The 27,643-nt window shown below is 42.6% G+C and overlaps 1 protein-coding gene across 1 annotated transcript in view; it reads right to left on the reverse strand.

Moving 5' to 3' along the window:
* Window positions 1–26,478, reverse strand: part of zgc:153039 (uncharacterized protein LOC767698 homolog) — a 59,481-nt gene extending 33,003 nt beyond the window's left edge. The window contains exons 1-7 of the mRNA XM_041940511.1: window positions 25,896–26,478; window positions 23,178–23,312; window positions 20,972–21,109; window positions 20,063–20,383; window positions 18,537–18,644; window positions 18,315–18,426; window positions 2,388–2,545 (exon numbers count right to left, since the gene is read on the reverse strand). Of these exons, the coding sequence (XP_041796445.1) occupies window positions 2,388–2,545; window positions 18,315–18,426; window positions 18,537–18,644; window positions 20,063–20,383; window positions 20,972–21,109; window positions 23,178–23,312; window positions 25,896–26,115 (1,192 nt within the window). The 5' untranslated portion in view covers window positions 26,116–26,478. The remainder of the gene's footprint in view (window positions 1–2,387; window positions 2,546–18,314; window positions 18,427–18,536; window positions 18,645–20,062; window positions 20,384–20,971; window positions 21,110–23,177; window positions 23,313–25,895) is intronic.
* Window positions 26,479–27,643: the final 1,165 nt, after the last annotated feature.

The following is a 27,643-nucleotide window of genomic DNA, read 5'->3' on the forward strand; positions in this document are numbered from 1 at the left end:
TTTGATCTTTCCATCTCTGAACAGTGCAAATTCTTAGTAAATTAGCCTACTTTGTAACCTGAATGGTGCAGACATGACTATGCTACTGTGTGAAAAACACAGCCCTCTCAGGCCTTTGAACCTCAACCTCAACCTCAACCTCAACGCAGCATCATCCCACAAGGTGCTCTGGCCGATCACCAATAATGTGAATATCACATTTTTACCGCTTCTGTTTCTGTCACAATCGTTGCAATCAAAGATAAAATGACTGTCACCATGATAACTCTCCACAGATGTAAATTTCCTGTCTCATTATATGATTATAAACCACCGACATGTGACAAGCCGTCAAACTCATGAACCTTTCATCAGTTCAACTGGCCTCCCTGGATCAGATTTCGCCACCGGTACCTGAAAATAACACCCCCCCACCAACACGTTCATTGTGTATTTGTACAGTCTGAATGCCAGCTAATTACTCAGTTGTTAATGTGTCATCTTAGTAGACGTGAACTACAGTAATAATATGAGCTAAAAATAACCCTGTGAATTAAATAAAATGCCTGGACTTGTTCACCATTGCAAAGAAAATTGAAACAGAAGAATAGAAGCGTATTAAAACACAGGGACTATACTTGTTTTTCCTGTGTTTCCTACAGCAACAGATACAAACCAGTGCATGGATCATTAGACCAAAGAGTGGCAGTGATTTTACAGATCAGATAAGATTTGGATTAGAGATGGCAATTTCTAATGCTACTGACATTTAAATCAAATTTGCGCAATTAACACACATCCAGCCAAGGAAAGAGAGAGCAAGAGCGAGGGAAAGCGAGTGGGCGGGCGAGACAGCGAGGGCGACTAACTAAGATGACACAACTTTATTTAATACCTTCCGTGGCTGTAGGGTTCACTGGAAGAGAAATCATTCACATACAGCCTCTCATTTTGGCATACATGACATTTCATCTCACGGTGCTGACATCTGTGAGTAACGCCGTGGCGGTCTGTACAGTGGAGGTTGCACATCCAGAGTGAAAGACAGACGCGACAACAGAGACTGAGAAAGACAAAAAAAGAAAAGAAGAGCAATTCGTTGGGGGGGGGGGGCTATTTCCGGACAGGGAATCTGAGTTTAAAACTAAATTTCAGAGCTGATAAAGGGCTGGAATTAAATCAGTGAGACTTTAAAGTCAAATCAATGCGGCTGAGCGGAGTGGACTGAGTGATGGAGAGGATGGAGAAAGGCGGGACAGAGGTGAAGGAGTTGGAGATTAGGGAGTTATAGAGAGGAGAGAAACGCAGGATGTGTGGGACACATCCATCACTCCGTTTGCATAGGACAGTGGCAAGGTTAAGCTGTGAGCGGCGTGCGTGAATGACAACGACAAGAACAACACACAGCTGTGCACACGGTGTGGTCATACTCACAATTTCACACCCCCCCCCTACAAGAAGACAGCTACGGTTCCCCAGTCATTGAGTCTTAATGAAACACATTCGTCTAAGTTAACCCTTTGGCTGTCGCTGAACAGACAGCTGAGCAAGAGTCATCTGCCTCCGCTGCATCTGATCACTCCATGGAGGAACCCGCGCTAACACAGTCATTTACCTCCCCTGACACACCCGCGTGCATGGCCACACACACACACACAGGCACAAACACGCCAAATCAATTTGCAGTAGACTTAACAAAGGAGCACAGGGTGGGATAAGGAAGCTGCTCACAGTCATTAATAATGACAAAGCAGCAGGCAGCATGGAGTCACACAGAGAGGCGGGGGGGGGGAAATCACATGACTGCTGCGTTCACTTGATGCGGTGGGAATAACTTCATAACTGACAACTGATAACATGACAACTCATGGTGCTTTCGTGTTTTGTGTGTTTTTTGACAAATCTCAGGCGTGACATATGAATTAGTGACTCATTCCGCTTCAGAGGCTTCAACACACACATCTGCCTTGGAAGCAGAGGTATGAAAGGATAAGTTCACATTTTTTTTTCCAGTCTGTTTTAAACAGTAGTCAATTGCAGACGGTCTTTAACTCATTCCACCGGGAAATTTCTTTCACTTGCTTTAAGAGAGAGATTTAAAACTCAAGGTTTGACTGTTCACTTACTGCATTTACTGAAAGCAGAATGGGCCTTTATAATATTTAAAGTGTTGGAGTACTTTGATTTTCAAAGAGTGACACAGTTTAAGTTATTAACACTCTTAGTAAGTGTCGTACTTCAGTATTTTAGCCTCTGAGCCATTGGCTGAAAACAAACATACGTACAGAGTACAGAGGGATTAAAGGTTGGTGACAAAAAAAATCATTCATTTATGTGATAAACATTCATTATAGGCCGCCAGTTTCAGAGGTCATTCCTGCTCAGCACAAACCGCTTGTGCGACCTACCAAACAAGTCGTCCCTGGCCAGGGCGTAGAGGATGCGCGAGGCTCCGATGAGGTTGCTCATGGCGGCGGAGAGAGTGGAGGAGTACACCCCGATCGTGACGAAGGGGTTCCAGATGTTGATGTCTCTGAGGAAACTGTAATCCCTCTGGAGCAGGACACTGTAAAGGTTTGGAGATTAAAGAGATCAATCTCACAACCATGCAAGTTTGGTTCTGGCCTTCACAATGAGCCCATAAAAGACACAGACAGTAAACAAACTAGTGGTTTATCACTTCCTACTACAAATCAGTGGTAAAAATTAAAACAACACCACACAGAAGACACCCGGCGTCTCTACCGCCATTAACAGACAAAGGCTTCATTCCATTACATTCATATCAGGGGATCAAAATTCAGTAGTCTGAAAAGGTTGTGTGTCATTTCAAACTCATTTGTTCTAGGGAGCAAAACGTGTCCAATGAAAATGAACATGATTGAAGAGGAAGTGATGATTAGTCTGCCAGGGTGCCTAATGATGAGATCCTGGAATAAGGGGCTCAGTCCAGCGAGTGTGTGTGTGTGTGTGTGCGTGCAGGAGATGCTGCACTAGACATGAAGAAAGTGAGATCAGAGAGTACAAAAACCACAGCAGGGTGTGCATGATTGTGGCCTGCCCCCCACCTCTTTTCAATACAACCCAGCAAGAGAGAGGAGAATTAGAGTGCAGAGTGTTTCTCTCTCTCTCTCTTTCCTGATCCATCTCAATCTCTCTTTGTGTTTCAACACACACACACACACACACACACACACACACAATCCATCTATTCCCCTCCCTCATCACCTCTATCTCCCTCATCATGATGTTTTTAAAACCCACTCAAGGGTTTTTTTTTTTCTGGTTGTCTCTCTCTCTCTGGTAATTAAGAGTCTCACCACGTTTTCTTTCAGGTCCAGTGATTTTAATACTTATTATCATGGCCCTGTTAAGTATTGTTCACTCCATCCAAAGATCTGTGCACACTATTATTTCACATGGAGCCCAAGAGGCGCACACACACTCCATATATACAGTTCACACGCAGACACACATGCACACAAACATAAGGTGCACACACACACACACACATGCACTTATGCATTGCCACAAATCAACTAAACAAAGGTTCTGCAGAGAAGTTAACATCACCCTCGAAATTAGGAAATGCCAGCTGCTTTGTTTATTTGGCGTATTTGGTGTGTGTGTGTGTTTGTGAGACGTGTGTACTGCAGTGAAAAGTTTATGAACCATTGCTTTAATCAGACTCTGTGACATATTCATGACCAAAACACACTGTTCAGTGGTCAGATATGCAGGCACACCCTTGGAGGGGAGTCTCAGTTTGTTGCGCAACAAGAGGAGAATCATGCAAAAAAAAAAAAAAAAAAACAAGTGCTAAGCATGATGAGGAATTAAAGTGTGTGCGTGTGTGTGAGAGAGAGAGCTGAGTGATGATGTGGGTCAAAACTTATAGGATGATTATTAATTTCTCTGACGTGCCGCAGGAGCAAAATAAATCTTGAAAAGCTTGACATTTCCAAACTGGCTCTCAAAAAACAAAGCCGCTGCAAACTGGGTGACAGCGATGACAAATGGTGTGTGTGTGGGTGAACGTGTGTGTGTGTACGTGTGTGTGAGAGAGAGAGAGGATGTTCATGTGCTGGGTCATAACAGACTGAACAAATATATGTATTCTGTGTTTCATAATGTCTTCCAGCGCTGCGTATTCATCAACGAGAGAGTGCTGCTCATATGTGGCTTCCTCTGTGCGTGTGTGTGCGGCCTGGATAGTAATTATTGATTAGATCATCCAGCTGAAATGAGCTCTGCCATTGAAATAAAGAGGAGAACAAAAGCACGAGGGAGCGGGTGACAGATTAAAGGAGCTCGTTTAGAGACGAGGAGGAAACAAAGCTAAAGGGCTAAAAGGAGCCCGCAGAGATTGTTTGGCCGATTGTTCTCGCTCCTCCCGGCCTGCTCCATCCTTCAGCTCATTTGTTTACCACTTTTATTCATGCCCTCATTTGTGCATTCATGCGTATTCATCTTTTAATCCATCATCTCATGTGTTTGTGCTTCTGATAATGCACCAGCGCTTTGGTCCAACGTTATGGATTAATTATCCTTGATTTTTCAAATGGGATGAAAAATGAAGTGCTGTGTTGAGGTGTATTATAACACCAGGTTCAGAATTCACATCGCACACAGTGCTTATTCTGCTGTGATCTCGGTCGTCTCAGCTCTCGGACGGCGAGGTCACTCCTCATCAGGACTGACATAACGATCCAGGATCATCTAGTTTAATGATCCTGAAGAAAAAGGCTTGGCAGAATGTCCAATAAATGCTCATGTGGGATCATAGCTAGTTACTGAGATGGCTCCGGCTTATGGCTTACATCACTGTTATGCTCATTGTACCATTATGTGACCATTTGTGTCCCTGCAATATGGACCTGATGGTCCTGTAAGTCAATACTCAGGGTCTCTGTAGAATTCAAAGTTCGGTCCCTCTTATGACTCAGTAAGGACAGCATGTATCTTTACTGCATTTTTCTTGCCTTTGTCGTTCTCTCCGTGTTTGCAAACAGGGATGGGCAGATATAGTGCCGAAGTCTTTAGATAAAAACTGATGACAGTCATAATTTGTGCTCTTATATTTAAAAAAAAAAAAAAAAGATTTTTGACATTTTTATATATATCCTAGCATATTTCTCCCAGACCTGCACTACTCAAAAATATCATTAAAGCTGCAGTAATCAAATTATTGTAATGTGAAAGGGGTCACTAACGGTGACAAATCTCTACGAGGCCTTTTAGCCTGTTTTAGCTCATTGTTTTAGTTTTCAAGCCCTGCAAATCACCCTTTTTATATCAGCAGCAGCAGGCAGATGTTTCCCACTGTTACCTACCCGCCCTGCACCGAAGACCAGGCTGACAAAGCTAGCGATTAGGTGGTGAAGAAAGTCAGGTATCTAACAGCTAAAGAGCCAACAGCTAGAGGGAGAGTGGCTTTAGATTTTCATTTGTCGGGTGGACAAAAAAACAACACCAAATTAAGGCTAATGTTGCTTTATTTGTGCCGGACATGCAAATCGGCATTTGAAACTCACCATAACAGCATTAAAATGGTGATAATATCTCAGAGTTGGCGTTTTTAGGCTGTTGTTCTGCTCCCTAGTAGCCAGAACAATAAATGACAGAAGCTTTAAAGATCCCAGGAATTACTATTATTCCCTTAATGTGATGTATTTCCTGTTTGATAAACTAATGATAAATGAATCAGAGTTCTGTCTTCAGAAAGACTCAGTCCACTCGCGGGTTAGAGAGTTCATCCCTAACAAATGATCTCTGACACGTACAGACAAGGTGCAGGTTCATTCTGGTCTGTCATCAAGTTACTCAAGGAACGAACGTTAATTAGTGACAGCTGCCTTCATTACACGTCTTTCATTAAGTCTGGAGCCTGAGCTGAGATACACGTGATAACATCACTATGACGTCCTCAGGGTTATTTTTTCAAACTTTTAAAAGCTCCTCCGGAGCCACAGATGACATTATTAAGTAGACCACACTGTTTTCACAAGTGAGACCCTTTAAGGGCCTTTTTGAAAGGCCAATGAGAGGTTAACATAGATCATACGCTCGTTGAGTTATCAACACGATCAATCCAACACTTATTTCAGGGTTTCTGGTCTTAAATGAAAAAGCACTGACTATGTTTGCTTTATGAAAGTGTTCCTTCATCAACCAAAACTGAATTAAAAGCGGGATATAAATGCGCAATCCCAATACCCAAAAAGTTGTGCCACTGTGGAAACCATAAATACAAATCAATCTATTTAATGTCTGAATCTGATGCCAGCAACACGTTTCAGACAAGTTGAGACAGCGGCAACTAAAGTCTCCAAAAACACCTGTATACCAGGTAAACAGGTTGATTGGTAACAGGTGATAGCATCATGATTGGTTGTGAAAGGAGCATCCTGGAAAGGCTCAGTGGTTCACAAGCGAGGATGGAGCGAGGTACACCACTTTGTAAACACAGTGTAGGGGACACTGTAAAAACATTAGGAACAAAACAGTTGGTTGAAATGATTTTATTCTGTATTTATTTGCCTTTTACACAGCGCCACAACTTTTTTGGAATTAGGATTTTATAAATGCAACAGTTGAGCTGAGAGACATGAAAAGGTGACAATTCTATGGCCCAATTTTCCACTATGCCAGTGGGGAAAAACAAAGAAGAAGTGTTTCTGCGAGTAAAGCCAGTGGCAAAATCCTCAGAGCACTCTTCAAAAAGTCTGAACAGTAACAGCCAGAACACGTGGATCTCAATTCACAAAAGACCCGTGTTACCTTTACAGAGTCTGTATCTGGCCAGGTGTGCTTTGAATGAGCTCAGGCCTCTTAGAGACGACTGATTTGACTCAATGGCAACAAATGCGCCAGCACAGAACTACACCCTTTACTGCTGGGATTTAGTGTCGGTCTTTAGCCCCACTTCACCTTGACCTTGGAGGTACTTTGAGAGTGTAGCCATCGTACGCCGGAGGTGAGGAAGAGACGCGGGCACATAAAGAAGCAGCCGAGGAACAGGAGGCAAGCAGAAAGTGAAAGGGAGGCAGAGAGGGGTTGTAAGAGCCGGAGAGAGGGAGGGAGAGGCAGAGTTAAGTGCTCTCAGGGGAGCAGACTGTGGTTAAGGATTATTAAATGGGATCAATAACTAACAAGGCCTCTGTGTGGACACGCACGCGCGTGCACACACAGACAACCTCCTTCTCCCCCCTCCCTTCTTTTCAACCCTCCCTTCCTCAGCTTCCAGCCTTCCCTTCTCTCCCAACTCTTCACATGTACCCTGCTCATCACAAGATGTTTATCACATTTTGCCGGATACACTCATCTTGTTTTACAGCTGCTCTCAATTTCACCTTTTCCAGTCGTCAGCCGCTCTTGTTCAGTCAGTCATTCTTTGCAACAACTTTCAATTTCCAGCCACTTTTCTCAATCACTTCATCATTTGTCCACGATGCCTGTAACAAGGGGTCGACTGATACAGCAGAGCAATACTGACGTGCATCATGGGACATTAAAAGTCCGCAGTGACACGCAGAACACAATCATAAAGAAAGTCAACTATTTCATGAGAGCTGTAAACCCAACCAATTTAAAAACAGCCTCACCACCGGACCATTTAGTAGCTGTTCTGGAGATCTCAACGATATCACATGATCTTCATCAGCAGGTGTCATGGACTTGAAGAAGCAGATTTAAACCTCTGCTTTTAAGCCAGCGTGGACGAGAAGATCTCAAAGTGCTCAGAAAAAAAATGGAAATTCGAACATCGTTTCCAATGACATTTCCATGACAACTGGGCAAACTCCATCTGTGGAGGAAGATGGTATGATACGGCTGAATGCTCCAGAACAACAACTAAATCTACAAACCCAATTCCAGAAGAAGTTGGGACGCTGTGTAAAACGGAAATAAAAACAGAATGCAATGACTTGCAAATCCTTTTCGAGCCATATTTATTGAATACGCTACAAAGACAGGATATTCAATGTATACGCTGAAACTTTATTGTTGTTGTAAACATACACTCATTCTGAATTTGATGCCCACAACATGTGCCAACAGACTTTTGACAGGGGCAAATGACTGGGAAAATGCTCTGAAAACACCTGTTTGGAACATTCCACAGGTAAACAGGCTCATTGCTAACAGGTGATAGTATCATGGACAAGGACATCACCATGTACAATGCAGAATACTGTCAAGAGATTCAAAGAATCCAGAGGAGTCTGCAGGTGAGGACAGTGGATGGCTGTGACCTTCAAACCCTCAGGCAGCACTGCATTAACGACTGACATGATTGTATAAGGGGTATTACTGTGTCGCTGCATCTACGAATGCAAATTAAGACTCTACCATGCAAAGCAAAAACCATGTATCAACAACATCCAGACCCTCTGCTGACTTCTCGGGGCCCGAGCTCATCACAGATGGACTGACACAAAGTGGAGAAGTGTGTTGTGGTCTGATGAGTCCACATTTAAAATTGCTTTTGGAAATCGTGGATGTTTTGTCCTCCAGGCTAAAAAGGAAAAGATCCATGCAGACTGTTACCTGTGCAAAGTTTAAAAGCCAGCATCTGTGGTGGTACGAAGGTGTGTTAGTGCCCGTGGCACTGGTAACTTGCACATCTGTGAGGACACCTTGAATACGACAACAGAGACCCCAGCCTGCTGAGCAACTGGAGTCATATATCAAGCAAGAATGACAAAGAGCTTTACTTTCAAAACTTCAACAATTAGTGTCCTCTGTTCTCAGACGCTTACTGAGTGCTGTTAAAAGAAAAGGTGATGTAACAGCGCGGTAAGCATGCCCCTCTCCCAAATCCTTTCTGCTGGTGAATCTTGATCTTCAGTTCCTTCCTCTAATGTTGCATTAGGTTTAAGTCTTGATTGACTGAGTCATTCAAACACCTTTATTTCCTTCCTCTGGAGCACACTGACAGTCTCCTTTGCTGAACACATTTGATTCTTGCAAACATCTACAGGCTCCTACTGCTGTGCAGGAAACTTCAAAGAAGCTTCAGCATGTCTCTTCTGCAGTCATGGAGTTTTCCGGTGCATTGTCTATTGTTTTCTCCGTAAAGACTGTACCTGCTACTTATAGCTCTTTCTGGAGCTCTATTTTGACTGGTCCTTGGCTCTTGAGCTGCTCTTCCAGTGACCTTCCTGACTGCCTGGTTGGAAATCTCGCGAGGAGCCCCTGTGCGTGGTCAGTTGAGTGATGCTCCTTCCACTTGCAGATGATGGCTCCTCTGGTGCTTATAGGACCATTTAAGAGTTTAGAAACCCATTGCTGACCAGTGCCATTGCTTGGTGCTTTTTCTTACTGTGTTCAATACTACTTCAATACTAACTAACGATTTCCTAATCTGTGCCGGTTTATTGAGTACCAATGCCGGGTCTAGATTTCATGTAAATAGCTTTATTGGAAATATGTTTAATGAAAAACTTGTCGACCTGTTGAATGCTCTTTCATTGACTCCATAAAGTGCCTGCCAACCCAATAAAAGAGCCTAGTATCTAAACTACTGTCACCCAAATCCTCCCTTACCATCTCTCTGTTGCTCTAAGCCTCCGTCACTCCAGCCCTAGCAGCTTTTAATTCAGAGTGGACATGCTGTCGAAGACTTGGCCAGTACTGCTGCCATTGTTAACCCCCCCACCCACTGTAAAAAACAAAGGTGAAAGCAGTGAGAAAAAGGAGAGAGAGGGGGAGACAGTGAGTTGAATCTCTGCAGTGTAGAGATAGGGATGAATAACAAAAGGAGGAAACACGGCTGTGTGGATGGATGGATGGATGGATGGATGGATGGATGGATGGATGGATGGATGGATGGATGATAGACAAGGAGAGGACGGAGACAGGAGAAAGGGAAGCCAAGCCAAAGATGCTGCTGTGGGGCGATAGTGCCAAGACAAAAAGGAGGGAGAGGGGGGAGAAGAGATGCTGGATCTGTTGCCTTACAATGGCTACAGGGTGGACAAGGAGGAGCAGAAAGCCTGAAAAAAAGCCCCAACAAAGCAAGAATGAAATGATCAAGAAAGTTCATGGACTACATAAAATCCAAGAACGTGCTTATGTTTACTTTGCCTTTGCAAAGTAAACTCCTTAGAAAAGCTTGCATAATGACAATTCCTGATTCTGGAATTCTGTCAATTCCAGAATCAGGAAGAAGTGTTACTGTGAACTCTGTTTCTTTAAGCTTCTCCTGAGGTTGGATTAAATGAGCAGTTTGACATTATGGAAAATACACTTCTTCGCTTTCTAGCAGAGTTAAATAACAAGACCAATATTAATCTGAGTCTGTTTGCAGGTGGTTTGAAAATATGTGCAGATTTCCATATTTTCATTTATTTATATTGTTTTCCTGTGATGTCTAAAAATTGATTTCAAGAAAGCAGTCCTGTCAACTTTTATTTTAACACAGACGCAGTGTCTGAATTTCATGATGCCTTGATTTCTGTATTCTCTACTGTGTACATGACTAACATGATGTAGGTGATCAGGCAACGTGACTCCAGGAAGACAGTCAGAAGAAACAACTGCAGTATGTAACTCATTGTTGAGCCTCAGCATGTGGTTGTGCCCAACCAGTTTGGTTCTGGGGCGTCGGCCCCAGTTGCCACCCCATACAGTCCTACTATAAAGACAAAACACTGCACGACAGGCTTTAGTTGCCAAAACACATTAACATGCCTGGAGGTTATTACCTGTGTTTTACCCTGTTTGAACTTTGCTTCCTCATCAGCTGGTACGTGTCTTCATCAGCTGGTTGTTAGTATCAAAAATGGTGGCTGTCTGATTCACCATTAAAGACACTGCAAACTAGAAGTTAGGGCCAAGCTTCCTTAATCCCTTTTTACATTGAAAATGAGTTAAAGGTCCTTCAGTTATTGATAAAGCTTCAGAGACCTGGAGAAGATCCTGCAGACAGGAAGGGGCTAAAGCAGGAGAGAAGATGCTGAAAGAGTAAAAAATGTGGAGAAAAGTCTGTGATTGAAAGGCAACCGGAGTGAGGGGGGAAAAACAAAATATAGAAAGGGAAAACAGAGGAGTGGAAATAGACAGTGTGTGGGTGACGGGAGACACAGCAGAAATACAGAATGTTTTTTGGAGGACGGAGAGAAAAATTTAAAGTGCTGTGACGAAAGATGGGACTTTTCTGGAAAAGTGAGAGGAATTAGACACAGTGTGTGTATGTGTGTGTGTGTAGGTGTGTGTGTGTCTGTGTGTTTGAGTGGGTGGGGGGGGGCAGCAGAAGTGAGATGAGAGAAAGAGTCACTTCGGGGGGGTGCGGATTGCACACACATTGACAAGGCTGCATGTCAGAGATAGCACAACAAAAGAAGGCCCAGCAGATTCAAATTAATAGAATTATCAAGTCAGTTATTAATACAAAAGCTTCCATAGCGTAGGGCGGATTAGCCCATGGGTCACACACGCACGGTTCATGTGTGCATAGCACATGCACTCACACACACACACACACACACACACACACACACACACACACACACACACACACACACACACACACACACACACACACACACACAAAGAAGTCAATCAAGCGAAGACAACCCCACACACTAAACGAGTCAGTTAATATTCAGGCACAAAACCAGTCCTAAAATAATAGGAAAAAACTGCAGAGCAACAGAATGAGTTATCATGCTCACTCTGTTGCTTTAACTGTAGGTTTAAGTTCCTAATCCACACACACACACACACACACACAACCAAAAGAGCTTGATAAAGTAGCGACAGGGCAATCTGTCATGGTTGGCTAGCTGGTCACATGAGGTTAATAGATTCCCCTCTATCTCACATCCCCTCAGCCTTCATCGTCATCATCAGCAGCCCTCTTACCATAGTGGCATATCATCGGTGATAATCTCAAAACAGACAAAATATGGGGCTGCTCTATTAACGGTGACCTGGAAACCAGTCGTACGGCTTTTACATCCAAATGAGCTTCATTTTCTTTGCGACGCTGACAGCCGTGAAGCAGAAAATGTGCTCATAGAGCTGTTGAAAAAAACACACGCACTCAGTACCGTCAGTGCATCTGCACAATCAATCTCACAGTCACGGGGATCCCACTGTGGAACGGGTGGAAAATGCACAGCGTTCCAGAACGAAGTTGCATTACTTTGCTGGAATACTTCTGAAAACGTACTTAAATGTGTGATAGATGGTAAAGCATGTTGAAAAATTTGTGAAATTCTCTGACTGGCTGAAAGAAATCACCAAACAACATCACCATTCCACGATTCTCCAGGACTTCTATGACCAGTGAGAACTCCACAGAGAGGGCATAACGGACGGAGTAGTCACTGCTGAGGCACGTCATAGTTCAGGCCCCCTCCCCTCGTCCCCATTCACACCTGAGTGAGGACTGATGCTGTGAGATCAGCACACACAATGACACAGGTAGGCAGTTATAAAGAGGTACCCTTACTGTGCAGTACAATTATTTTCAATGGCCTCTCTCCTACCTACCTGACATTCACTTTTAAATACAATCTTAACTGCTTTGCCTTTTAAAGCCACGATGCAGAACCACAATTTGCAGAGGGTAGCAATTTACTTATGTAAAGGTTAGTTTGTCACTCTAAATCTCCCCCATAAAGAGAGCACGGCTGGTGGCTCAGAGAGCGTGCCTGCCACCCTCTGGTCAAGTCACGCAACTACAACAGGCACTGAATTTCCTTTGCCTTTACCAAACAACCTCCTTCTTACAAAAACCAGTAATTAAAATGGATATTTTTCAGCACAGACAGGCCCAGTTGGAATAAAAGCTGCAGCTTTGACAGCATTAGTGTCATGCTAACCTCAGCTGTTACAAGACCACAGCCTTTAAGTCTTCCAGTTTATTCTAACCCTTCCACTCACAATAACATACACAAGCATAATAAACAATTTAAAAATGGTTTCTAACACTCTCTGATGTAGTTAGGATGATGTGAGGACATTTTAAAATGTTTACATACAGATACTCCGGAGTAATTTTCCAAAAATGCTTATTTTTAATAGGCATGTGGAGCCACAAGCACTAATCATTTTATATGACTATGAAATAACAAGCATTTATTATATCTAATTAGGCTCATTCTGCTTATTATATTTCGTGAGGTACTTACATATACTGCTTCTTCGCTCTCACGACAACTGAGGAAGCTATCCTCTGATGAGATCAGGGAGAAATTAAGTGGACCTCAAGTTTAAAACAGTCTTAAACCCGCCTGTGAATGATTTGTACATGTGTATATACAGTAAATGCTGTAAGCTTATGTTCTTGTGTGAATGACGCACAATTAAACATGATTGCAGCTGTATTTTACTTTTGTCTGTTTATGGATGCTTGAGGAGGTTCTAAAGGTTGGCAAGGACATTTAAATACTAATAAGCCCTTAAAATATCCTTACATGTGCCCAAAACTATATTAAAGTGGGTTATAAACAATAGAAATGCTAATGAAGGGGTGTAAAGTTAAGGGTTAGGGTTAGAAACATATGCCTACCTACCTCTTCCCACAGTGACATCCCATAATAATGAGATACTACCAGCATTACCGTTACCCTGGAGTCTCATCTCAGGCGTGAGGGCTACCCTTGATATGTGGTGAGGTGGCGCCATAACAAGACGAATGACTTTAATAGAGGCGGTCATATTTTAATCCATGATAATTTGGTTAGGCTGCCTCTGTGCATAATTTAAGAGAAGAAACCTGCTGCCTCCCTGCCTGCCTGCCGGACACATGCCTGTGTGTCAGTGTGTGTATCAGTGTGTTATCTGGAGTTGGCATGAACAAGTAGCCGTGTGAGATAAATGTAAGATGAGTTTTCGCCCCGCAGGGTTTTGGTTTCCCTTCCTGCTGATCCCCGATGTTTTTAGGAGAAAATCTACTCATAATGACTCGATTTCTATACAAATATCTCAGGGTAATTTTCACAGAATGCTTTCTTTGAATAGGTATGTGCTCTTGTGCTTCCAATGGATGTCTCTGGAACAATTTGCACTCAGTAAATGGATGTTACTTAAATTCTTCTGTCATGATAAATATTGGTCTTTCTCTAATTTCCTTACAGAAAATCAATAAGTTTTATAATGCACTTTAGGTATTGTTGGTAATATTTTCTCTGGGAGTGAGCCGACTTAATGTAGCAGCAACGGCGGTGAATGAAAATGTTTTCCTGGAAGCAGAAGATGAAATGCACTGCAGCACACTGCTTACAAACAGGTAATGCACAGATGCTCTTATTTCCTCCATTAGAAAATGAAAGCTTGATATTAAAACAGATTGTTCGCTAGTCTGGCCTGTCGCTGCCACCATTGGCCCACTTATCATCGCCTATAGTGGCTGCTGGCCAGTCAATGGGTGCATTCTTCTGAGTTAGGTGTCAAATATTGTCTGGTGACTTTTTCCACATTGCACAATCAACCATTGTGCTAATCTGGGGAAGTGAAAGCAGTTAACTCCAGCCCTTGACACTTTATCACATGGTCAGATTCATTTACGCAAAACCAAAAATTCTGTATAAGTTTCTAAAAGCAAGATGAGAAACACACTGTGAGAAGTATGAGTCCATTTAGCCAATTAAAACAGCTGGTTCAAATTTAAAATGACCACCTTTCCTTCTTGTCTCACACTAACCAGCACTTAGAAAAATAAAAGGCAAAACTCACAAAGTCAGACAGAAACAAGTGCACAATAAGGAATCACCCCGCCAGTGACTATTCTCCTAGTGCTTCCGAGAAATGATTACACATTTTCTCCCGCAAGATAACGCTCATATCAGTTCAATTCTGGTCTGCCTCAATAAACCAAATGGCCCTGAGCTTACTGAAGATAAGACAGAGAGTGAAGTCCAATAAAACAGGTTTTTACACTCCATGTTTACATCCTCTGTATTTGTATACTCTGTACACAGCTGTCTGTCCGTCTGTCTGTCCATCTGTCTGTCCGTTTGTCCGTCTGCACAGCTCTGAGGAACTTGATGTTTCACTTCCTACCCTGTTCCTTTTTACAATCCTGTCTATTAACAGGAATCTTTTACATGTCCAGTCTACAGTAAGCCATCAAGTCATATGACCAGATTTCCACAGACACACGCGCACACGCACGTGCGCGCACACACACACACACACACACACACACACACACACACACACGGTGCACATGATGGGATGTCACATGTAGCTGCCAATATCAGTAAGAATGTTGCAGAGCAGAACAGATTTCCATTGATGAAGCTGAACGAGATCTTCATCACTTGGGAAGAGCGCAGGCCCAGGCATGCAGTTCACACACGTGTAACATGTCCAGACTGCGTCTATACGCGGCTGCAGTTCACGCCTGACACCGCAGCGGAAATCAAACGTGTCTCCAGTGAGCACCTGCGATCAGAATCCGCTGACCGGCTCCCGTTTGATGTTATCTGTGGGGGAAACTGTGACCACTGCAAGCATAAAACAGAACACACAAACACCTCAGGCATACAGCTAGAGAGGAGACTGCAGTGGCTATGAGACACCTCACCTCACCTGTGGGGAGGCTGACGGGACCAAATGAACTGGGGAGGTGCATTTGCACAACACTACACACTGTACATGTCAGTGGTTCCCAGCCTTTCTGCTGTCAGATGAAGGTATGCGTACGCCTCCACCTGTCACGTTACAGATGTGTTGATTTGAATTCACTATAAACTGGACACATTTAACACTATGAATTATGCAATGTTTAACTTGGTTTAGTCGAGTTTGCACTGGCACTACAACCACTTGGCAGGAGCTGGGCCTTTTAAACATTAATCCATTCTATTCAGCTATTTCAACCATTTATCCAGTGCTTTTAGCTCACTATTCAGCTAATGATCGCAACTGTTTATCTATTTTAACAACTTATCCACTTTTCCAAGTTGAATAACTTGAGCTAACTTTTTCAACCATTAACCCGTAACCTATAGCTAACTGTTACTTTCTATTGTTCCACTGTTTATCTGTTTTAAATTACATTTACATTTATATATACCTAACATTTGTAGTAGTATAACTTTATTTCGATCACATAAACAACAATAAAAATAAAAATAAAAGCACACATGTATACATGGATACATACATAGCTATACATACATAGTACCTATATAAATAATAATAATCATAAGGAATCATAAGGAAATAAGTGCACATTAAAAAAAAACAACCCACAAAACATCTCATAAGCAATGTAGTTTAAATGAGCGAAAGGGAGTAGGAAGAAGTATAAACTTATCCAATCCTACCCCTATAAGTTAGTTATGTATTCCGACCATTGGTGCAATATTTTCAGCTAAGTGCTGACCTCTCTGCTCACTCGTTTACTGGTTTTTATGCGCTCTCAAACATGCATGGTTGAGGCATTACAACCAACTCAATATGTGGCTACATCCTCCAATCAAAACACGATTTCTGTTTCTACTCTGTCCTCCCCACTGTGCTGACTCGGCCCTTCTTCAATGCACTGACACCTCCTCTGGTCTTCACTGATGACCAAATGACTGTATATCCAACAGAAGCCAACAAGGGAAACTGCTTTAGAGATCTACAATAGATGAAACCCATATGCAAGCACACACTGACCAATAAGGCACAAGTAATATGTGTGATTCAGGGGGTAATGATAGAGTACTGCAGAGGTGGAGAGAGTGTGTTAAGAAACTGTCTCTTATCAGTGAGTGTGAGTGTGTGTGTGTGTGTGTGTGTGTGGTAGGCGGCAGCAGGGAGGACGGTGCAGCAGGGTAAATAACGGCAGTATTGATCTCTGATGCTCTTTTATGGCCCGTCATGTCACTTTAGCACCTTGGCAACACCAGCTTTAGAGTTACATCAATACTGAACTCTGGCACTCAGCAAAAGACAGGCCGAAAGAGATTGATAGAGAGCGAGGGATGACAATAAATAGAAAGAAGGAAATAGCAAGTCAACGCCACGGCAAGGACTTCTCGTCTCTAACGTGAAGTGAAGTGAAGTGAAGTGAGGACACAGACACTGAAGTTATCCCGTTAGCCGTTAGCTGCATGCTAACAACTAAAGGAATGTGTCACCAGATCTTGTGGATTGTGGATCACACTGCACCAGTATTTCAAAAAGTTATCTTCACTTATATTCCAAAACACTGCGAGTGCTCCAAAGGGCAGAGGACAAAATACAAAGAGGACCTGGTGTCACCTGCAATTCCATAAAATCCAGCCTTCTGCTTGGAGGAATATGATTTCAAAATCCTTCAAGTCTGAATTCCCACCCAAAAAAAACTGCAAATGCATAATTTTGATTTTGTTGAGAAACAAACAACTACCTATTCGTGCTTAACAAAAGTATTTGTGTGTATTCCATTATCCACATAAGTGCATAATAATAACCACCCACTCACTTTTGCTCAGTTGCCCTTCTCAAACTCTTGCACAAGTTTGCCTGCACAGCTGCTGAAGTGTTACAATGTGCCCCACTTTCAGCCAGCCGCACAATTTGAGCAGGTCTTTCTAATTCACTGTTTAATCTTTAGTCTCTAGTAGTTTCATCAGTCACCAGGGAAGCAGTGGATAGTAGCAGTGGACTGATCAAGCCAGTGCGTGCACGCTCATTTGTTGCTGCTACTGCACCAGCATTTAAAAAGACGAGTGTCTGAGCCGCATTGCACAGAAATTGCTCCTCATTTGCATAACACAGACAAGTGCAAACAAACAAAACGATGAATAAAAGATCTGACTCTCTAAATTGCTGTGAATGATCAGCGTCGGCGTGGGCTTGAATGGAGTCACGCCGGCCATTCTCACGCACAGTCGTGCGTTTCCATTATTTTGTCCACTTTCTTTCAGGCACGCTGCAGTTGTTCAAATTGATTATCTGACACCTGGTGTTGGATAACATTCACTTGGAATAGATGCTTTTGAAATTGGCCTCCTCTGATGCTCCAATTCTGTTTGGTGAAGCAGAAAATGAACCCTGTTTGCATTATCTGATAGTCACTGAGTATTGGATTTCATCTGCTGTATCTATTACTAGACACCACAGCACCACACTTGTACTCTTATCAACCCCAAGGTTTAATTACCTTGTTTGGATCTGTGCGGCTTAATATTCAATTATGGGCCGTTTCACTGCTTTTTGTTTGTTTGTAGATGTAAATGGTAGAACTGAATGTGTTACAGTAAGTAAAAAACCAAGACACTTTTATGAAAATGATGCCTCTCAGACAATTTGAGTTGAACACGAGTGTAAAGTACCCCAATCACGTCGCCAAAGTGTGTGCATATACAGGAGTGTGTGTGTGTGTGTGTGTGTGAGTGACTAACCGGTCACAGGAGCAGGCCACCAATACAGAGAGCAGATTGTAGATGATGAAGGTGAAGATGACAGCTGTGATGGTGCCGCGGGGGATGGAATAGCTTGGATTCTTCAGTTCACCTGGTAGATAGACAGGTTTACTGTGTGTTCATATAAAAGTAATCAGGCGACACACACACACGCACACAGTCGTGCACGCAACCACCCAACCACAACCTGCCCTCACCCACCTGACATGTTGGAACCAGCCATGATGCCGGTGCAGCCATTAAACATAACAGCGAAAACGGTGGCAAAGGTCATCATAGTCTGTGTTGTGTAATCCAGAGTGTAGTCAGCTGTAAGAGGCAACAGATAAGTCACTGCAGTTGTGCTTTTATCAGCATCATCAGTCTCCTTACAGAAAGTTCAATTTGGTTTGCTGGCAGACACTCCTCTGTACCTGCTCGCCACCAGACCTCATAATGTTTTACAGCATTTGAGAGAAGCACGAACTTTTTTTCTGTTGTTTACAGAACAGCATCTACTCAATCACAGGGCTTCGAATCTATTTATAAGTAAGGTCTTTATGGTCGTACTGTAGGTGTATAATTGGAAATACAAATCATATTTACCACAAGGATTTTTGATCATTATTCCCACACCTCTCCAACATGGACCAGAACTAAACTCCTAGACAGTACTTCACTGAATCATGCAGGTAAACAAGGAAAGTAATCTAACAGCTGTTATTAAGAACAGTTACATTTGTAAAGCACTCAGTACAGCAGTTAGATGTAAGCAATAATAAGAAGAGAAGTAGGATTGCACTGCCACTCCACTCAGGCCCTTTTACTCCTTAGAATGTAATTAGACAATTTCAGAAACCATCATTAGAGGTTTTAATTGTGAACACATGATTACCATTTTTTCTCAGCATATTAACATGTAAAATCATATTTTGACATGTTTCTGTGTGTGTTTGTGCTCTGTTTAGTCAGATTGAGGGATTATTCAAAGCTTGAATGTCTGACAGTTCTCACGTGTGCCTGACTGCATGCCTGAGTTACCGCAATTAGCTTAGTAATCATGTGCTTGAATATAAATCCCTGCAAACAGACTGGAGTGCTTGGTTAGTTCTCCACTGACATTTAGAATCAGAGAGCGTGTGCAACATCTAATTACAGTTCAATAAAAACATCCGTCCTCTGCCAACAGTGCAGGAAAAGTTTATGCACTTTAAGAAAAGCGGGGACACATTGGGGCCACCGCCGAGGCTCTGGCTCCTTTCACAGCAGAGCTGATTTTAGTTGTGTTAATGGGTGGGAAGCCGGTGAGGGATCGTGTCCTTGTCGCTGTCATAGTGATTCCTAGTGGCTGGTGTAAGCATCTGCAAATGGGGGTTGGGGGAAGAGTGAAATGCAACACTCAATGCACATAAGACTCCATCATTGTCGAGGGAGTAGTTGGACATTTATTCTTACTTGTTTTCTTGCTAAAAGTTCAATGTATGGGACACGCTGTGGTATCGATCTTTTCATTGATTTATTTGTGGTGGCCTGTCACAACAATGGTCAGACTGAAGCTGGAAACAGAGTGTAATGAGTTGACGACTGTCTTATATCTGGAAAAAGCAATTATTCACTGACATCAATTTTATCTTCGTCACCTGACAAAACAAACAAAGAAGCAAACACACCAAAGATCAAATAAGGATCTCCGAACATGTTTGTATGAGTACATCCTGAGAGAGCCATTACTGGCTCAGCCGCCTTACCCCACAGGTTCCCGAGCAGCGTGTCCAACTTGAAACCAGTGAAGTTGGCCGTGGTGGGAAACGCGGGGCCCGTCCCATTGGCTGTCGGGTTGGCAAACGTGGGCAGGACGATGGTGCGAGGGCCTACGGCAAAGAAGCTGATGAAGATGGTGCCCAGGACAAACATGACGATGAGGAAGATGATGAACGTGGCCTTGGCGTAGATGTGGGCCCCTACCAGGCACACCAGCAGGCACAGCAGGGCGATGGCCGTGGCATAAAGAAGAGACCACCAGTAGCCCGACGGCAGGACCTGGTAGGAGGAAGCTGCCAGAGTCCCATCTAGAGATGTAAAGGTGTGGAGGCAGTGGGTGAGGAGGGGAGAGATGAGGGGGAAGATCTAGTAATGTGTTCCAGACTATAATGTTACAGCAGCGAATGGAAATTTGAATCGGTGCATTTAAAAAGCTCTGAAAACAGCTTTTCACAGGAATAAACAATAATGTCAGCACCTTCAGTGTAACTGTCCCGCAACACAAAACACGTTTTTTCAGCTTCAGTTACTCAGGAACACTGCCTGAGCCTTGTGCTATTTTCTACAAACTTCCTACTTTATATTCATTCACTTCTACTGTTCACACCTCAGATCTTGTCAGCATTTCTTCTCAAAGGATGAGCACTTATACATAATGATGGATTGAAGGAACAAAACGCTCTCTAAACGACCTGCAGTAAGTAATTCAGAAATGAGTTTCAATCAGACTGATGTTTGAGGTTGGTAGACGGATCAATCCGCGTTTTAGTCTGTGTGTGTGTGTGTGTGTGTAATAGTCAGAATGTGTGTTATATAAGATAACTAAATAGATATAAAATCATGTTTGGAACCTGAATCAATGAGGAATGCTGACACTTTTCCAGAATTGGACTAACCTTCTGGCACTCCAAAAGTGGCCACAATGGCTTCAACCAGTCCCAGCACATACAGAGCGCTGCCACACACGTTGGCCAGGAAGAACATGATGCCGATACTGCCGCCAAATTCTGGCCCCAGCGCTCGGCTGATCATGTCTGAGGGAAGTTGAGGCAAAGTGCACTTGTTCGGTGGATAAACTGTGAAACAGGTGTGTGTTTGTTTGTGTGCGTGTGTTTTTTTTTTCTATTTCTATTTTTCTATTCTTGTAAAACCCAAGAGCTTGAGGGCGAAGGCTGTCTCCTTTACAAAGGATCTGCTTCGAGTTAAGATTAGAAATAGGTTTGGGTAAAAGAGAGGTGGTGTACATCCCGAGGGTGTAGCTCATGGTGTTTGGGTGAGAGAAAAAGTCAAAGGAATAGTCTGACAGTTTGACAATAGGTTTGGGGAATACAATTTGCTTTCTTACTGAGAGTCAGATGAGAAGATACCACTCTCATGTCTGCGTGGCAGATATCTACAGCTACAGCCAGGAGACAGTTAGCTTAGCTTAGCATAAAAACTGGAAACAGGGGCATTTATTCATTCATCCATGTATTTGTTGCCAAAAGACGGTTACTAACGGAGTCTATAGCTGATGAATCATTCGGTTCAGCGCAGATGTATTGTTTTTTTTTCATCTACGTAACTATAGAAACACACATCGTGCCCTGTTATGATGTCACCAAGTGGCAGCAGATATAATGAGAACAGCAATGGACCAATCAGCTCCCTGCAACCCCAAAACACATGTCATGCTTCTCAGATACATGATCTCCAAGACTGACGTCAAACTTTCTCCCTTTGATGTTTGTTTTAAACCAGTTTAACACACAGTCACAAAGACCAGCTGACTGTTCAAGACCATTGATTAAGATATCATGGTCAATCGTATCAAACGCTGCATTGAGAAGAAGAACTGAGAGCTTATTTTCATCAGAATTTAGTCTGAGGTTGCTGATTATTTTAGTCAGAGCAGTTTCAGTGCTGTGGTCTGTTCTAAAGCCAGACTGGAATTTCTGCAGAATGTTATTTCCTTTAAGAAAGGAGCAAACTATGTTTTCCAGTATCTGAGTGATGAATGGAAGGTTGGATATGGGCCTACAGTTGGTGAGCGCATTACTAGGCTGGGTTTCTTTAATAAGGGTCTGGGAAGGTACCTGTTTGCAGAGATGGATTTAGGACGTGACTTGACACACTGTCAAACACCTGCTTTATAAACGCTGTAGGTACAGGCTGAGCGCATGAGGTGGAGGAGTTAGACGCAGTGTCAGTCTTGCAGAGCTCGGTTAATGTAATACAGCTGAATTTTCCCATGCTTACATCTGCTCCACAGACTCTCTCACACTCACTAACACTACTGTTGTTGTTTAACCACTGGGAGATTCTGTCCCTTGACCTCTTTTCAACCTTTATGGGAGAAACCGTATTTAAGGCAGGTGACGTGGTATTGTCGAAATGTTCAACCGTGTCATTTAAAGAGCAGTGACTGCACAGGGATGGTGAGAAATAAGTCATTCTAATACTTGAGCACTGTCAATGATTAAGCCTGTTGTTATTGCTCAGGGCAAAGGGCACAGTCAAAACAGTCTATCTATAACAGTGTTTGTAGACATAAAAACATTCCTTATTTCCATTCAACTATATTCCTGAGCCTATGGCACAATTCAAATATGACGCACAGGCGGCTAAGAGTTGATGGGAGACAGTACTACTTACTGCAGATGATCGATGTTTCATTTATTACTTCTATAACAAATCATCTACAGGAGGTCACGCCTGCCACGACGACAAAGCTGTTTACTGTACGTGTGTCTAAGTGTACTGTGATATTAATGTATGAGTTACAGCTTCAGAAAATGATGGAGACGGCCTGTTCTGACTGATGAACAGCACTGAGTGGGGTCATTTACCAACTTCCTGGCAACAAAACACACTGGCCTCTGTCTCAAGCAGCAGTGTCCTATAGTGCAGTTAATAGACATATCAGTCTCCATTCAGTGTCACAGACAATGCTGCATATTCTTCACTAACACAATGCTCAAATGAGGACAGTTTGTCTATGTTTAGTACAGCAGGGGGTTCCACAAGAGCACACTCTTGATATCTTGATCACTGACAATGTTGCTCATACTTCGCTGGCTGTCACATGCAAATGTCATGATGGTGCATGCGTGAAAAGGATACAATAGGCTCCCCCAGCATCCAGGGCTCCATTGGTGGAGATGGCACAGACCGACAGCACAGTCATGCAGATGATGAAGTATGCCACCAGGAACATGGCAATGGCTTGGTACAGTCCGGACTGTCCCACCACGAAGCCTAGTCGGAGACAACACACACGCAGTGAGACCAAACGGCGAGCACCTGGTCGAAAGCAGAACCTCTGCCATGGCAGCAGCGTCAGTGTGGTTGAAAAGGGAAGTTAAACAGAGCCCGCACACACTGAGGATGTGAGCACTCAGTGTGGCATGAAGACCACTAAAAGAGGAAGAATTGTGCTTACAGTTTATGACTAATACATTTCTGGAAAATCTGATAGAAAGCAAAAGAAAGTGACCACTGCACAAAATGACGCATCACAACAATCCATCCCACCTCAGAGTGAAACTGGAATCAGATGTTGAAAGTGATTCCAGCTTCCTGTCCTTTACTGCAAAAGCCTGTGGTTCTAATAATCTGTTGCAGAAAAACATAGTTCCTGGTTTAACAAAGAGAACCAAAAGAAAAAAGGGAATCAGAGTTTGTTAAAGCAACCTGAATCAGTGAGGAGAGAACAGCAAAGCCAGCTTTCATGTTTTGGATGCGCATGTTGACAGCTGATGATTTGATTTGGAGGCTGCAGTCTGTTGAGCATTAAACTTAAAGCAGAGTGCTGCTGCTGAGCAGTTAGCTCAGTTACCAGTTCATCCAATAAACTGATAACTGAGTGTACATTGATAGTGACAAAGTAACTGTAGGGGAAATATCATATGTAAGCTTCCCCTTTGCATGCCACAATATAATGAAGCACACCAGCACTGGATACAATGACTGATGGCTATTCTTCATCAGGATAATGTGTCTGAATGTCAGTCTGACTTTGTTACTTGCAGCTTCTTTATACGGAGCTTCTAAGTCCGACTTTTTAACATATAATGTGCAAAAGCATGTCATGCAGCAAAACTAGTCCAGATGCCAGCAACAGTTGATTATATAACTGAAATCTTTCATCTTCATAAGCAAAGTCATGCACATCCAATCAAAGCGTGTGAGAAGATTTCAGTGGCGTTTTAGACCATGTTAGACATATTTTCCACATCACTTTCTTTTACTGTGAGATTTGTATATATTTATATAAAATCAGTGGCTGTGACTAACAGAGTAATGCTGCTGTTTTCATGGTCTGGTTTTATGTCATGGAAAACGCATGTTTTTCTTTAGTTTAGATGGTAGTTTTAAGCAAATTCTAACATGATGAATGCTTTGTTTTTAAGCATGATATAAAATATAACTTGATTTACTGGCATATGTTAGGCCATGTTTGATTTTAAAACGTTATCCAACGACATGAAAGTCTCTTCATCCACATGTGTGCTGAGGCTTTCACAGCTGGTCAGTCTACAATAGTTTCATATCCACCATGAAACCACTGCTGGTTCCTGTGCAGACCGACATGTTACAGTGTGGGGAATAGTCATCTAAAGTGCTAAACAGACAGCTACTATGTGTGTGCATGTGAGTCTGTTCATGTGTGTGTGCGTGTGTGTGAACTCTCTGTGTGTTCGCTGCACAGCAGCTGACATCTCATGAGACCGTGGGGGTAGGGGAGGGGGTGAAACGAGTGAGAGTCAGAAAACAACTTGGAGGTAGAAGAGGGAGAAAAACACACAAGCACGGCACCCATACAGCCAGAACAGAGATCTCAGTCGTCAGTGGCCTCATTATACGCTTTCACAGCAGAAATATTAAACTTTTGCATGACACACGATTATCAGTTTCAGATGAAATCAGAGATTTTACCCTCTTGACATGGATTAAAATTACTCTCAGATAGAGAAATCCATCCTAGTGTCACTGCAGCAATAAGTCCCTTAAGGATATGACCCACAGAAACCAGGAAGTTACACTTAACTACTGATGAGGAAAATGCTCCAATAAACGCATTTTACTTAAATATTAAAAGCTTGAGTGCCTGAAGCTCATCCCTCCATGCCAGAGTGGAACCAGCTGGACTGGTCAAATTATGACCAAAACCATTTTCGCTGTGAACAAACTTTTGTCGAGTTTGGACCAATTTTACTCTCACTTAAGAAATGTAAATAAGGAGGGAAAAGCTCTCCTGCTGACTGGGGGAATTCATCCACCTTGCAGGATACATGTGAGATTTTGAGCTATACTTATGAACATAATACAAATTCATTCACTCACCTTGCATGTAACTGTAGACTTGAGGTCAGTCAATACAAATCAAATCTGGGCACTTCAAAGAGCCAAAACAGAAATATAACCCTGGTTTTGACTGCAGGTGCAGTGACTACCCCTCAAACTAAAAGCCTAAATCTCTTTCATAAACAGTTGAGAGTGAATGAGGGGAATTAAAAGAAATAAAAGTTTTTGATGGATTCATCATATCAGTTCAAGCACAACTTTATTTTCAATAAAATCAATGGGTTCACAATGCTCACTAATGCCCTCCATTGTAATTCAGACAAATGACTGAGTGCTTTAAAAGTTGATATTACTTAATTATATTTGACGGCTGGCTTGCATACCGCATTGACCAGGGGGCTCCAAAAAAGCTTAAAGTAATGTTTTATACTACGTGCCTCTAGTGATGAGCGAGGCAACGTTAAAATCTAAGAATTCTGAATGGGGTTTGGTGTGTCTCTATGTTGGCGCACCTCTGTTATCATCAGCACTCACCTATTCTGAGAAACACTACCACGCTGAACATCGACAGCAAGGTAGGGATCACCACACCGAAGAAGATGGACAGTTTCTTCGGTTGCCGTTGATGGGCAGACCTCTGCCTCGGGCTGCCCGGGTGCTGCTCCAGGGCCTGCCCGGCCGGGGGTGGCTGCAGCCCGGATTCATTGACGCTGGTGGAGAGGCGGTAGTGGAGGAGAGGAGTCCGCTCTGTCATAGTGAAACCTGCCTGGGCGCTGGCTTCACAACTTAACAGAGTACTCTGAATAATGTCAGAGAGAGCTGTCACTCCAGCCTGACGGACTGACGACTATCTCCCAGATGTTAGTGAGCGTTTCCAGTGTTTTTCTGGGAAGTTAGTGAGGCGTCCTGATTGACGACAGCTAGGCAACAAGTAGCTACATAGCAGAGTAGGAAATAAGAACTTTCCTTACCAACAAAAAGAGTTAAAATCAGCGAAGTAAACCTAAACATCAAAATGAGCAGTGGTGAAAACGATTAAAAATCCACCCAAACAGCCTCTGTCCATCCACTGCGGCTTTCTAAGTAAAAACGACTGAATAGAATATCATGTGATGTGCGAACGTCAAACTCCCCCAATGACAGGCACAACTTCCGGCTATTACCTTCAGTATAAAAGCTATTGACAAGCTACTATGATGCCTGTAAAAATACAAGGCAAAACGGAAATCAGTACGGTATTTTAACAGAATACACAGTAAAAGTAAAATCAGTTGTTTTGTTGTTGTGCTTGTGTTACTATATATATAAATCAGAATCTATAGATAAGTGCCATAGACAAAAAAGAAAATCAATGGTACCATACAAACATCAACCAAACTACTAAGATCTATTGCCTGCTGTCACGTGCTTTTTTTATTTGTATATTTGTTTTACAGTTCAATCTTGCAATTTCCGGTTTTGTCCTGCCTGTCTGTATCCAACTTGACCAGCTCTCTAATGCCTGAATTTTCCTGCGATTTCCAGCCGCCGTATTTCCAGCCTGTTGCTTTTGGTCATGTGAGCAAGTTGGTTGGACCAATCAGACCACTGCATTCTTCCGGCCACCTGCCAATGGGAGCAGCATCAAGTCTGACACACGTAGCTGCTTAAAATCTGCCACTTTCTGTCCATGTTACTTCACCTTGAAAATAGTTTAAATGTACATATTACTGAACACTTCAAAGACATGCGACAAGGTAAAAGAAGACAGCCTACTTAATATTAAATGTAGGTTAACTATTATAGATACATGCAGTACATGTTTGCACTTAAAATTCCACAGCAAATTAATTTATCAATATTTATTTTTATCAACAATGCTATTTTGCATGGATCAGTATTGCTATGAAAATAAAATGTACTGTGGGAAAATAATTCTTAGAATAAACCAACTTGCTCCTCCTCTTCTTTTACTTCTGGGGTCTCAAATAATGATGCAAGCTTGTTCATCAGTGAGGCTTTTTTTTTTTTTTTTTTAACTTATGACTGATTTAAAACTAAAGATGAAAATGATGCATACAATAGAGAGTAGTGCAACAGTGCCATGGCCCAGTCCCCTCCCAAACAACCCGAAGTCCTCCCCAGCGAATAAATAATACATGAACACACATAACAGAGTCTGACTAGCAGATCCTGAACGTCTTACCTAGACACTATAGTGATTTAGTAAGAATTATATATTATTGAAAAAATAAAGCACAATTAATACATATATATTATATAAATGTATTGATACATATATT

The sequence above is a fragment of the Chelmon rostratus genome, chromosome 7 (genome assembly GCF_017976325.1).
Source record: "Chelmon rostratus isolate fCheRos1 chromosome 7, fCheRos1.pri, whole genome shotgun sequence".
In the NCBI taxonomy this organism is placed as follows: Eukaryota; Metazoa; Chordata; class Actinopteri; order Chaetodontiformes; family Chaetodontidae; genus Chelmon; species Chelmon rostratus.